The sequence below is a fragment of the Chlorocebus sabaeus genome, chromosome 20, assembly GCF_047675955.1.
Source record: "Chlorocebus sabaeus isolate Y175 chromosome 20, mChlSab1.0.hap1, whole genome shotgun sequence".
In the NCBI taxonomy this organism is placed as follows: domain Eukaryota; kingdom Metazoa; phylum Chordata; class Mammalia; order Primates; family Cercopithecidae; genus Chlorocebus; species Chlorocebus sabaeus.
The window spans coordinates 109,308,221-109,320,781 of record NC_132923.1 but is presented as its reverse complement, the minus strand read 5'-3'; the positions used below and the strand labels follow the sequence as shown (position 1 = coordinate 109,320,781).

Here is a 12,561-nt window from a genome sequence, read left to right as displayed (position 1 = left end):
AGGGCGGGACTAGTGCGCACGCAGCCTTAGCTTCTTCCCCGCCCTTGCTCTTCCCAGTTTCTCCGTCAGCCTGCGGGTCCCGGCTGGCGGCTGCTTCCGGTAGGAGAGTGGTGTAGGGCGAGCAGGTCTCAGCTCCTCGTCATGTCATACGGTCCCTTAGATATGTACCGGAACCCGGGGCCCTCGGGGCCCCAGCTCCGGGACTTCAGCAGCATCATCCAGACGTGCAGCGGCAACATCCAGCGGATCAGCCAAGCCAGTGAGCCGGGGTACCGAGCTGGGGGGCGGGAGCTGTCCCCGGGACAGGCCTGGGTGAGACTGCCGGGTCGCGGAGCCCGGCTGGGGCTACGGCCGAGGCCACACCTGGGGCTGTCTCGGGCTGTCCACCCTGGGGGCGGTGGGCTTGCCTCCCCCAGTCTGTCAGGCCCGGGCTGCCCGAGGGTCCCCGGCCCCAGCTGAAGCTTGAGCTGCTTCTCTGGAGTTCTGCCCCCACGGTGCTGGGACCAAAACAGCCGACTTGACAGCCCGAGGGTGGGAAGGGGAGTGTGTGTCATCTCGAGAGCTGTGAGTGCGTTGACTTGGCGCAGTGGTCAGCCGAGTTTCTCCTGTCATCCACCTTCCTCCCCACCCACCTCGCTTTCCTCTTAGGCCAGTTTGGATGGGGTTGTTTACTGATTTAGGCTTTAGGTTTACAGTCTGCTCAGCCCCTGGCTCCTCGGAAATCAACAACTTTCAATTAAGGGAAGTGGAGAGTGCATGTGTTTGGATGACTTAATACACAGTTCTTCCTGTAATGAATTCGGAAATCAGACACAATGACTGGTATTTGAGAGGTGGGATGACTTCTGTTTTAATGAAGATAATTCACCAGCAACATTTCAACTTACATTATTTTGTCTTTTGTAACAAAGCATTGGGGTATATTTTTGGATTTCAGGCAGATGAGGCTTTTGTTTTCCTTCCCTACTTAGCTGCTCTTGAACAAATCTGGTACACAGGGAAGCTAAGAGACTTAGCCACAACCACAGAGCAAGTAATGCATGGTAGAGTTGTTGGTGAAATTCAGAATGGTATTGCTTGTCTTAAAACTCCCTCCTGCCCATTAGGGTCTGAGTGAAACTGTAGCTGAATGAGTCAAATACAGGGTGTTTCTTGGGCTTGAAAATCGTCTTGGAACCTTATAAACAGGAGATCAGCAACAGCTTTACTTGGAAAGAATGGTGGTCATCATCCTTATTGTTTATTATTGTGTTTTGTGAGCTTGGCGTACTCTGTTAATAGGTAGAACTAGTTAGTCCTGAATTACAATTCTGTATTTTAAATAATATCACTTTGCTTTAGTTTTTAAACTTTAAAAAATTTTTCTTTTTTGTAGAGATGAAGTCTTGCTGTGTTGGCCAGGCTGGTCTCAAACCCCTGGGCACAAGCACTTCTCCCACCTCAGCCTCCCAAAGTGCTGGGATTACAGGCGTGAGCCACTGTGCCCAGCCTAATTTTTTTAATTTTAAAAAATTAAATACTTTAAATTTGTTTTTAAGAGACAGAGTCTAGCTCTGTCACCCAGGCAGAGTGCAGTGATCTGAGTGAAGTAGAGCGATCCTAGCTCGCTATAACCTTGAATTCCTGATCAGCTTGCTGAGTCGCGAGGACTACAAGGATGCATCTACCATGCCAGGCTAATTTTTAAATTTTTTGTAGGGATGGGGTCTCACTATGTTGCCCAGGCTCACTTTGCTTTTAAATCTAAATGTATATTGTAGAATTTGAGAAGTTTCTGATCAAAAGCAATGGAGACTCTGGAAGTGAAAGGAAGGGTATGTGACCTCTTAAAATCCAGAACTAAAAAAAAAATAATATGACCACTGGTTAGAAAGTGTAGTACTTGGCCGGGCGCGGTGGCTCACGCCTGTAATCTCAGCACTTTGGGAGGCTGAGACGGGCGGATCACGAGGTCAGGAGATCGAGACCATCCTGGCTAACACGGTGAAACCCCGTCTCTACTAAAAAATACAAAAAACTAGCCGGGCGAGGTGGCAGGCGTCTGTGGTCCCAGCTACTCGGTAGGCTGAGGCAGGAGAATGGCGTGAACCCGGGAGGCGGAGCTTGCAGTGAGCTGAGATCCGGCCACTGCACTCCAGCCTGGGCGACACAGCGAGACTCTGTCTCAAAAAAAAAAAAAAAAAAAAAAAAGAAAGTGTAGTACTTTTTGTTCCAGTTTTCTTTTGTGAAGGAGCTGTAATACAGGTTAGATCAGAAAATTCTAGTTCAAGGCTGAAATTTTCTTGTTGAAGCTAAATCTGATTTTAATATCTATTTGCAAAATATTCATTCAACATGTATTCAATATTATATATATCATATATAATATTATATTTAATATATAATATACACATGAAGATGGATAGATGGATACATGTTGAATGAATATTATATACATGCTGATATATATATATATGTATATATATATATAACCAGAATACTCCCAAAGGTAGATCCGACATACATTTTTAAATTTACATTTAAATTTTTTTTTTTTTTTTTTTTTTTGAGGCAGAGTCTCGCTCTGTCGCCCAGGCTGGAGTGCAGTGGCATGATTTCAGCTCACTGCAGCCTCAACCTCCCTGGCTCAAGCAGTCCTCCTGCCTCAGCCCTACAAGTAGCTGGGACTACAGGTGTGCACCACCATGCCCAGCTAATTTTTTTTTTTTTTTTTTTTTGAGATGGAGTCTTGCTGTGTCGCCCAGGCTGGAGTGCAGTGGCACAATCTCCGCTCACTGCAAGCCCCGCCTCCTGGGTTCACACCATTCTCCTGCCTTAGCCTCCTGAGTAGCTGGGACTACAGGCGCCCACTACCACGCCCGGCTAATTTTTTGTATTTTTAGTGGAGATGGGGTTTCACCGTATTAGCCAGGATGGTCTCGATCTCCTGACCTCGTGATTCGCCTGCCTTGGCCTCCCAAAGTGCTGGGAATACAGGCATGAGCCACTGCGCCTGGCCCATGCCTGGCTAATTTTTATATTTTTTGTAGAGATGGAGTTTCACCATGTTGTCCAGGCTGGTCCTGAACTCCTGTTCTCAAGTGATCCACCCACCTTGGCCTCCCAATAGGCCAGGATTACACATATGAGCCACCATGCCTAGCCTTCAACATACATTTATTTGAGTATGTAGTAAGTGTAAGAACTGGCATGGATCTTTCAACAGATAACCTGCAGAGTACATAAGCAAAATATAAAGTTAAAAGGGATTGGTGCTATAAAAGACATATAAATAACATGAAGGTATTCTGGGGAGAGACAGATTGTTTTTAATTGAGAAGGCATTATGGCATTTGAGTTATGCCTGGAAAGAGGATGGAAAGATTTGGACCTTTGAAGGTAAAGAGAAGAGCATTCCAGGAGGGAATAAAATGAACAGGCATCATAGTGGGGAAGCATAGGGTATATCTAGAAGAGTAATTTAATTTGGCTAGAGTGGTGGATTCCAGAAAGTAGTGGGAAAAAAAGGATTGAAAGGTAAATTGGGGCCCAAACATGAAGGATGTTAAATGCTAAGCTAAGGGGCTTGGATTTAATTCTTCAGGAAAGTGTGAGTTGAATTCAAAGGGAGAGAGACTGGAATCAGAGATACCAGTTAGGGCTGTGAACATGAAGAGAAAGGAAATGATAGGAGAGGTTTCCTTGGTGATAGAATTGGTAAGATTTAGCTATTGATTGGGCATTGGGCCCAAGGGGATCATTTAAGTCAACTGTTAGTAATATTAATAGCTAACGTTTGAGTACATACTGTGTTCCAGGCAGTATGAAAAGTGCTTTATATGCATTATCTTATAACAACGCTGAAGCACCAGGATCATTTCCATGTTACGTATTAGGAAACAAACTATAAAGGTTAAGTAATTGCCCTGCTAACAAATGACAATATCTGAATTTGAAACTAGGTCTGTCTCTTATGACCAGCAATTTGTCTTTTTATAACTTTTTATTAATATTACAGTTCTGGGCTGTGCTCAGTGGCTCACACCTGTAATCCCAGCACTTTAGGAGGCCGAGGAGGGAGGATTACTTGAGGCCAGGAGTTTGAGATTAGCTTGGACAATATAGCGAGACCCCATCTCTTAAAAAAAAAAAAATTTAGCCAGATGTGGTAGCATGTACCTGTAGTCCTAGCTACTTAGGAGGCTGAGGCTGGAGACTCTCTTGAGCCGAGGATTTGGAGGCTGCAGTGAGCTGTGATTCTGCCACTGTACTCCAGCCTGGGTGACAGAGTAATATTTTGTCTCTAAATAAACAAATAAAATTAAAAATAAATAAATCAATAACAGTGCTATAGCAGTTAACACTTCAGGTTTACAAGTATGCAAATAACTTGTTTTTTCACTCTCCAGAGGACACTCTGTGGGGGAAATACCTGAAGCTGTGGTGCTTTCTCTTGTGGTGTGTTCATCTCCTCCATCAGTTTGTTAGCTCCTTTGAGTCAAGGGGCATGACTTATTCATCTTTATATTTCCAGTACTTATCTCAGTCCCAAACATATGGAAGATTCATTGATCCACTATGCAACAAATATTCCTGGAACTCCTGCTATGTGCTGGGGTAAAGCAATGAACAAGAGGTAAAATCCCTCCCCTCATTGCATATGTATGTGTATTTGTGTGTGGAGGGGTATGTATACACACATATGTACACACACATATAAATAATGTCAAGTAATAATAAATGCTATGAAGACAAAGCAGGGTAAGTAGATAGAGAGTCAGGGAAGAGGGAGGGTGGGTGCACTATTTTAGTTGATCAAGGAAGACCTCTCTGAGGAGGTAACATTTGACTGAGTAGACGTGTGAATGAAGTGAGCGAGAGAGCTGTGTGAGTAGTTGGGAAAGGCGTTCTAGGTATAGGGCAAGAGCAAAGACTTTGATGTGTTCAAAGAAGAGCAAGGAGGCTAGTGTGGCTGGAGCACAGTTAGAAAAAGGAGGCAGAATAGGGAAAGAGGCCAGAGAGGTAACCAGAGATCATATTATATAGGATCTTGATGCACAATAAATTGTATCAAATTGATTTGAATGAATGAGGCATTTCTACCATTTTGGAACTCTTCCTGCCTCTATCCCCTTGTACTGTGTGGTACATACCATATTGTGTGACCCTAGGCAGTGTGAGCTGAAATTCTTTCAGGCCAGGCATGGTGGCTTACACCTGTAATCCCAGCACTTTGGGAGACTGAGGCGGGCGGATCACAAAGAGTTTGAGGCCAGCCTGGCCAACATTGTGAAACCCTGTTTCTATTAAAAATACAAAAAACTTAGCCAGGCGTGGTGATGCATGCTTGTAATCCCAGCTACTCGGGAGGCTGAAGCTGGAGAATTGCTTGAAACCAGGAGGCGGAGGTTGCAGTGAGCCGAGATTGTGCCACTGCACTCAGGTCTGGATGACAGAGCAAGACTCCCGTCTCAAAAAAAAAAAGGAATTCTTCCCTTGGAATTGTTTGGGGAGAAATGGGAAGTCTGAAATTGATATTGTCTGAAATTGATGATATTGCATCTACTCAGTTATCAAGCTAGTACCTATCCCCAAACCTTGCCAAGAGACCAGCACACCCAAATATACCCTTAGAATGTGAGCTCACAGACATACATATACCCACACACCCATACAGTCCTGCAAGGACTTGTACCCATTAAAAGTTTGAGAGAACAGTGATTCTTTTTTCTAAACTGTTGAGCCACAGATATGGGGTTGGAATTGCTGAGCACATCCAGCCTGAGATAAGGCAGCTCACTGCGTGGGTTGTTACAGGTACAGCTAAGGGTGACTGCCTGGTACAAGTGGTGGTTATCAGTATGCGTTGGGTACAGAGGAAAAATATTTGACTTACTGTGGAACGAAGTGTCTGGGCAAGTATTGCTGAGGCAGATATAGCTAAAAACCTATTAACCTCAAAGTTAACTCTGAAGGGATTGAAGAACAGCATTTCTGGCCAGGCGCGGTGTCTCATGCCTGTAATCCCAGCACTTTGGGAGGCCGAGGCAGTCAGATCACCTGAGGTCAGGCATTCGAGACCGGCCTGGCCAACATGGCAAAACCCCGCCTCTACTAAAAATCAAAAGGTTAGCCGGGCGTGATGGTGGGCGCCTGTAGTCCCAGCTACCCGGGAGGCCCAGGCAGGAGAATTGCTTGAACCGGAGAGGCAGAGGTTGCAGTGAGCCAAGACCAAGATTGCTCTACTGCACTCCAGCCTGGGCGACAGAGTGAGATTCCATCTCAGAAAAAAACAAAACAAAACAACAACAACAAAAAACCCAGCAGCATTTCTGTTGTTTATGTTGCTATTGATGTGATCTTGTTTACTAACAGAATAAGAAGAGTGGAGGTCTCACCGTGTCACCCAGGCTGGAATGCAGTGGTGCAGTCGTAGCCCACTGTAACCTCAAACTCTTGGGCTTCAGCGATCCTCCTACTTGAGTCTCCCAAGTAGCTAGGACTACAGGCATGTGGCACTGCGCCTGACAAGTTGTAAAAGTTTTTTAGAGACGGGGGTCTCGCTCTGTTGCCCAGGCTGGTCTTGAATTCCTGACCTCAAGCCATCCTCCTACCTCAGTCTCCCAAAGCAAGAAGAGTTTAACTTTTAAATTGATTATTATGAAATCCTTGGAGTTCTACTTTCAAAGTTATTTTCATGTTTGCCCCTTACTTTTTATGTTTCTTTGCCATCCTCTTAACTCTTCATCAGCTCAACATCTGTATTTCAGCAGCATATTCATAGTGTCTCTGATTATGGTCTCGCCCCATTCTAGTTTATACTGATAATGCTATCAGCACTATGTCTAAAGTCCTGTTTGTATTATACTGCTCACTTCCTCAAGAGCCTGAGGTGGCTCTCTGTTGTCTACTGAATCAGATGTTTTGTTTTGTGGTTTTTTTTTTTTGAGCCAGAGTCTCACTTTGTCACCCAGGCTGGAGTGCCATGGTGTGATCTTGGCTCACTGTAACCTCCACCTCCTGGGTTCAAGCATTTCTCCTGCTTCAGCCTCCTGAGTAACTGGGATTACAGGCGCCTGCCACCACACCCAGCTAATTTTTGTATTTTTAGTAGAGACAGGGTGTCACCATGTTGGCTAGGCTGGTCTTGAACTCCTGACCTCAGGTGATCTGCCCATCTCGGCCTCCCAAAGTACTGGGATTACAGGTATGAACCACCACGCTCGGCCTAAATCAGATCTTAATATTCCACCTTGCTTTCACTCCCTGCGATCTTAACCCAAATTAGCCATATTTTCTACTCTTCCTTACTCTTTGCTAGGAAGGCTATTGTCTTTACATTCCTCAACTCTATCTTTCAGTTTATATTTTGCTCATTTGGTTCCTCCTTTTTTTTTTTTTTGAGACGGAGTTTAGCTGTTGTTAACAGCCGAGGCTGAAGTGCAGTGGTGCGATCTTGGCTCACCGCAACCTCCGCCTCCCAGGTTCAAGCGATTCTCCTACCTCAGCCTCCCTAGTAGCTGGGATTATAGGAATGTGCCACGACGCCCGGCTAATTTTATATTTTTAGTAGAGACCGGGTTTCTCCATGTTGGTCAGGCTGGTCTCAAACTCCCGACCTCAGGTGATCCGCCCACCTCAGCCACCCAAAGTGCTGGGATTACAGGCGTGAGCCACTGTGCCTGGCCTTTGGTTCCTCCTTTTTTTAGTATATTTTCTCTCCCTACCTCATTGGCTATCTAAATTATACAAATCCTCTCAGTTGTGCATAAGTCCTGCTCATAGCAACTAAGTTTTTCTTTGCATTTTTTTTTTTGAGACGGAGTCTTGCTCTGTTTCCCAGGCTGGAGTGCAGCGGGACGATCTTGGCTCACTGCAACTTCCACCTCCTGGATTCAAGTTATTCTCCTGCCTCAGCCTCCCCAGTAGCTGGGATTATAGGCCTGCACTACCATGCCTGACTAATTTTGGTATTTTTAGTAGAGACAGGGTTTCACCATGTTGGCCAGGCTGGTCTTGAACTCCTGACCTCAGGTGATCTACCCGCCTTGGCCTCCCAGAGTGCTGGGATTACAGGCACCCAGCCTTCCTTTGCTTTTGAAAGATAAAGTGAAGTCAGAAAGATCATGGACTCTGCAGGGTGAGCACATCTGTGACTGAATCCCTCCTCTTCCGTGTATTAACCTCGAGCAGGTTATTTTCCCTTTCCGTGTCCATGTGTAACCCCATTTATAAAATGAGTGAAATTATTAAAAAGGGATGTTTGAGGCTGGGCACAGTGGCTCACACCTGTAATCCCTGCACTTTGGGAGGCTGAGGCGAGTGGATCTCTTGAGCTCAGAAGTTTGAGACCAGCCTGGGCAACTTGGCGAAACCCCGGCTCTACCAAAAATAAAAAATTAGCTGGGTCTGGTGGTGCACACCTGTAGTCACAGATACTTGGGAGGGTGAGGTGGGCAGATCGCTTGAGCCTGGGAAGCAGAGGTAGCAGTGAGCCGAGATCACGTCACTGCAGAGGTTGCAGTGAGCTGAGATTGTGCCACTGCACTCCAGCCTGGGTGACAGAGTGAGACCCTGTCTCAGAAAAAAAAAGGGGGGGATGTTTGAAAGTGTCTAGTATACTACCTGGCACATAGTAGGCATTCAGTAAATGGTGACATTATTATTTTTATTATTTTGAGATGGAGTCTCATTCTGCTGTTTCCCAGGCTGGAGTGCAGTGGCACAATCTCAGCTCACTGCAACCTCCGCCTCTCTGGGTTAAGCAATTCTCATGCCTCAGCCTCCTGAGTAGCTGGGATTACAGGCTCGTGCCACTACACCCAGCTAATTTTTGTATTTTTAGTAGAGACAAGGTTTCACCATGTTGACCAAGCTGGTCTCAAACTCCTGACCTCAGGCGATTTGCCCACTGCAGCCTCCCAAAGTGCTGGGGTTACAGGTGTGAGCTACCATGCCCAGCCCCAGTGGCGACATTATTAATACTTGTTGAATTCCTTGCCCCACTATAGTTTAATAGTTAGGTAGGCAGACTCAGGAGTCATATTGCCAGGATTTGAATCCTAGATCTGCTTCTTACTAGCTGTGTAAACACATTGCTTTACCTATTTCTCAGTTTCCTCATTGTTAAAATGGAGTTAATAATACCTATTTCATAGGGTTGTGATGATTAAATGAGATAATTCATGTACAGTACCTGCTACATAGTAAGTGCTTAAGAAATGTTAGCTCTCATTTTGGTGTTTTTCCTTTGAATTTATATTACAAGCAATTTTCCCTCGTAGTTTAGCACTTATGTTATATATTCTTTAATTAATTCAAGCTTTTTAACATTGTCAACCCAAGCAGAGAGATCACTGTTAGTTTTGTGGAGACCGTGCATTATACATTTATCTTTAGCCACAGTGCCTGGAACAACATTGGATATATAGTTGGCATTCAATATGTACTTAATTGATTTTATCACTGCTAAGTACATTTTTCTTGGTCTTGCGTTTGATAATAATAGCTATCTTTAATTGAGTGCTTTTATGTGCAAGACATTGTTCTAAATTTAGCTTTGTATCATCTCATTTCATCCTCACAACAACCATATGAAGATTCTCTTATTACAAGGAAACTAAGGCATAGAGGAATGGAGCCTTTTACTCAAGATCACTCTGCCAGGAAGTAGCGGGACCAGGATAAGCATAGGCATAAGCAGTGTTTTTTTTTGTTGGTTTTTTGGTTTTTTTTTTGAGACAGGGTCTTGCTGTGTCACCCAGGATGTGCCAGTAGTACAGTGGTGCCATCAGAGGTCACTGCAACCTTGAACTCAAGGGATACCCCCACCTCCACCTTCCAAGTAGCTAGGACTACAGGCACGCACCACCACATCCAAGTAATTTTTAAATTTTTTGTAGAGACTGGCGCACTTTGTTGCCCAGGCTGGTGTCAAACTCCTGGGTTCAAGTGATCCTCCCACCTTGGCCTCCCAAAGTGCTGGAATTACAGGCATGAACCACCATGCCTGGCCATATAGGCAGTCTTGATTCAGAGCTATGCTGTTAACCGTTGAATATTCTGAAACTGGTATGGTTAAAGGGAAATTATACCTTTGATATTTAGTATCCATTTTCACTTTAGTCTAGAACTTTACTGTTATAGTACAGTGGCTATTTTTTAAAGTCAGGTTGAGGGACACGGTGACTCACACCTGTAATTCCAGCATTTTGGGAGGCCAAGGTGGGTGGATCACCTGAGGTCAGGAGATTGAGACCAGCCTGACCAACATGGTGAAACCCTGTCTCCACTAAAAATACAAAAATTAGCAGGGCATGGTGGCGGGCATCTGTAATCCCAGCTACTTGGGAGGCTGAGACAGGAGAATCGCTTGAACCCAGGAGGTGGAGGTTGCAGTGAGCTGAGACTGCACCATTGCACTCCAGCCTGGGCAACAACAGCAAAACTCTGTCTCAAAAAAAAAACCATTTTTTTAAAAAGGTAATTTTCATTGCAGTGATATAAAAGCAGAATGTAGGCTGGGCGCGGTGGCTCAAGCCTGTAATCCCAGCACTTTGGGAGGCCAAGATAGGCGGATCACGAGGTCAGGAGATTGAGACCATTCTGGCTAACACGGTGAAACCCTGTCTCTACTAAAAAATACAAAAAACTAGCCGGACGAGGTGGCGGGCGCCTGTAGTCCCAGCTACTCGGGAGGCTGAGGCAGGAGAATGGTATAAACCTGGGAGGCAGAGTTTGCAGTGAGCTGAGATCCGGCCACTGTACTCCAGCCTGGGTGACAGAGCGAGACTCCGTCTCAAAAAAAAAAAAAAAAAAAAAAAAACAGAATGTAAACATAATTTTCAGAGTAAAACACCGAGATGACTTCATTTTATAACCACCACAGCGGCTATCATTTTCTCATTTGGTGTAAATAATTTTTTTTTGTTGTTGAATTTGTTTGTTTTTTAAAATACTGACCTCCCAAAGTGCTGGAATTATAGGCGTGAGCCACCATGCCCAGCAGAGTCCTAGTTTTAAAAAGAACAAAATTGCTTACACAGAACTGAAGGACTTGTCTTTGGCCTAGTCATCTGGTTTCTAGGATTATGTAACATTTCATAGGAAAAAACCAATTATTTTCCTCCAAAAAGTTATAGCACATCGATCTAACATAAAACCTTCATTTACTAGGATGCTTGGAAAAGGAGTTTTCTCATTAACCAAGTTAGCCAGAAGATTCAACTCATCCTGGTAAAAATATTTCCAAAAAGCATCACTTGGCCAAACACAGTGGCCCATGCCTGTAATCCCAGCACTTTGGGAGGCTGAGGCAGGTGGATCACCTGAGGTCAGGAGTTTGAGACCAGGCTGACCAACATGGAGAAACCCCATCTCTACTAAAAATACAAAAAGTTAGCCAGGTGTCGTGGCACATACCTCTAATCCCAGCTACTCGGGAAGGTGAGGCAGGAGAATCGCTTGAACCTGGGAGGCAGAGGTTGTGGTGAGCCGAGATCGCACCATTGCACTCCAGCCTGGGCAACAAGAGCGAAACTCTGTCTCAAAAGAAAAAAGTGTCACTTTACTTTTTAAATTTTTATTCATTTGTCTATTTTTTGAGACAGAGTCTTGCTCTGTCGCTTAGGCTGGAGTGCAGAGGCATGATCATAGCTCACTGCAGCCTCAAACTCCTGGGCTGAAGTGATCCTCCTCTCTCAGCCTCTTGAGTAACCAGGACTACAGGCATGCGCCACCATGCTTGGCTAATTTTTAAATTTTTTGTAGAGGCAGTTCTCACTATGTTGCCCAGGTTGGTCTTGAAACCCTGGCCTCAAGTGATCTGCCCACCTTGGCCTCCCAAAGTGTTGGGATTGTAGGTGTGAGCCACTTTGACTGGCCTCACTTTTCTTTTGATATTTTAAGTATGCTCAAGGGCAAATAAATGTATGTGTAAACATATTATTCCTTTGTGTGCTTTAGGTTTACTGAAGGATACATCTCTTAGATGTACAATACATGAGTCACCGAGTTACTAGTTTTGAACAAATCCCTGATGTTAGTGATTATAGAGGGCAATATACAAAAAGTTCTGCTTCTCTGGGTTCCAGTAAACTATGACACTGTTGTCCTTATGATTTGAGTTTTAGGGTGTCTGATACCTGAGTCTTGCTTAAAAATTTAAAGAAAATATCTTAATATTTAGGAATTTAGAAAGTGTTAAGGCTTAGATTCCTTCTGGTGCTTAGCTAGCAAATGACCCTATAATGTCCCCAACACCCCCACTTCCTCAACCCCTCCCTATCTCTATCCCCCAAATTCAGGTCATCCCAACAAAGGAAATCAGAAAAGTCTAGATGAAGAAGAGTTCTCCACTGAGAATATGCAGAGAACAGCTGATTATTAATTGATTTTTTTCATATTCTATAAAATTCCCATAGCTCTGTAGCTTATTTAATAAATTTTGATAGATGATTAATAACTTTAGCATACTTCTAAAGTTTCCAAGGAATGCTCTACTTTTTAAAGACAGTAAGACGAGACCTATTTCCTTGACTTTTTTGTCAGGTCTACCTTTATGTGTCATATATTCAACTATTT

The 12,561-nt window shown here is 44.3% G+C and overlaps 1 protein-coding gene across 1 annotated transcript in view; it reads left to right on the top strand.

Moving 5' to 3' along the window:
- Nucleotides 1-34: 34 nt before the first annotated feature.
- The window catches only part of STX12 (syntaxin 12), a 50,672-nt gene continuing 38,145 nt past the window's right edge, over nucleotides 35-12,561 (top strand). Inside the window, exon 1 of the mRNA XM_007979809.3 lies at nucleotides 35-259. Within this exon, the coding sequence (XP_007978000.1) occupies nucleotides 142-259 (118 nt within the window). The 5' untranslated portion in view covers nucleotides 35-141. The remainder of the gene's footprint in view (nucleotides 260-12,561) is intronic.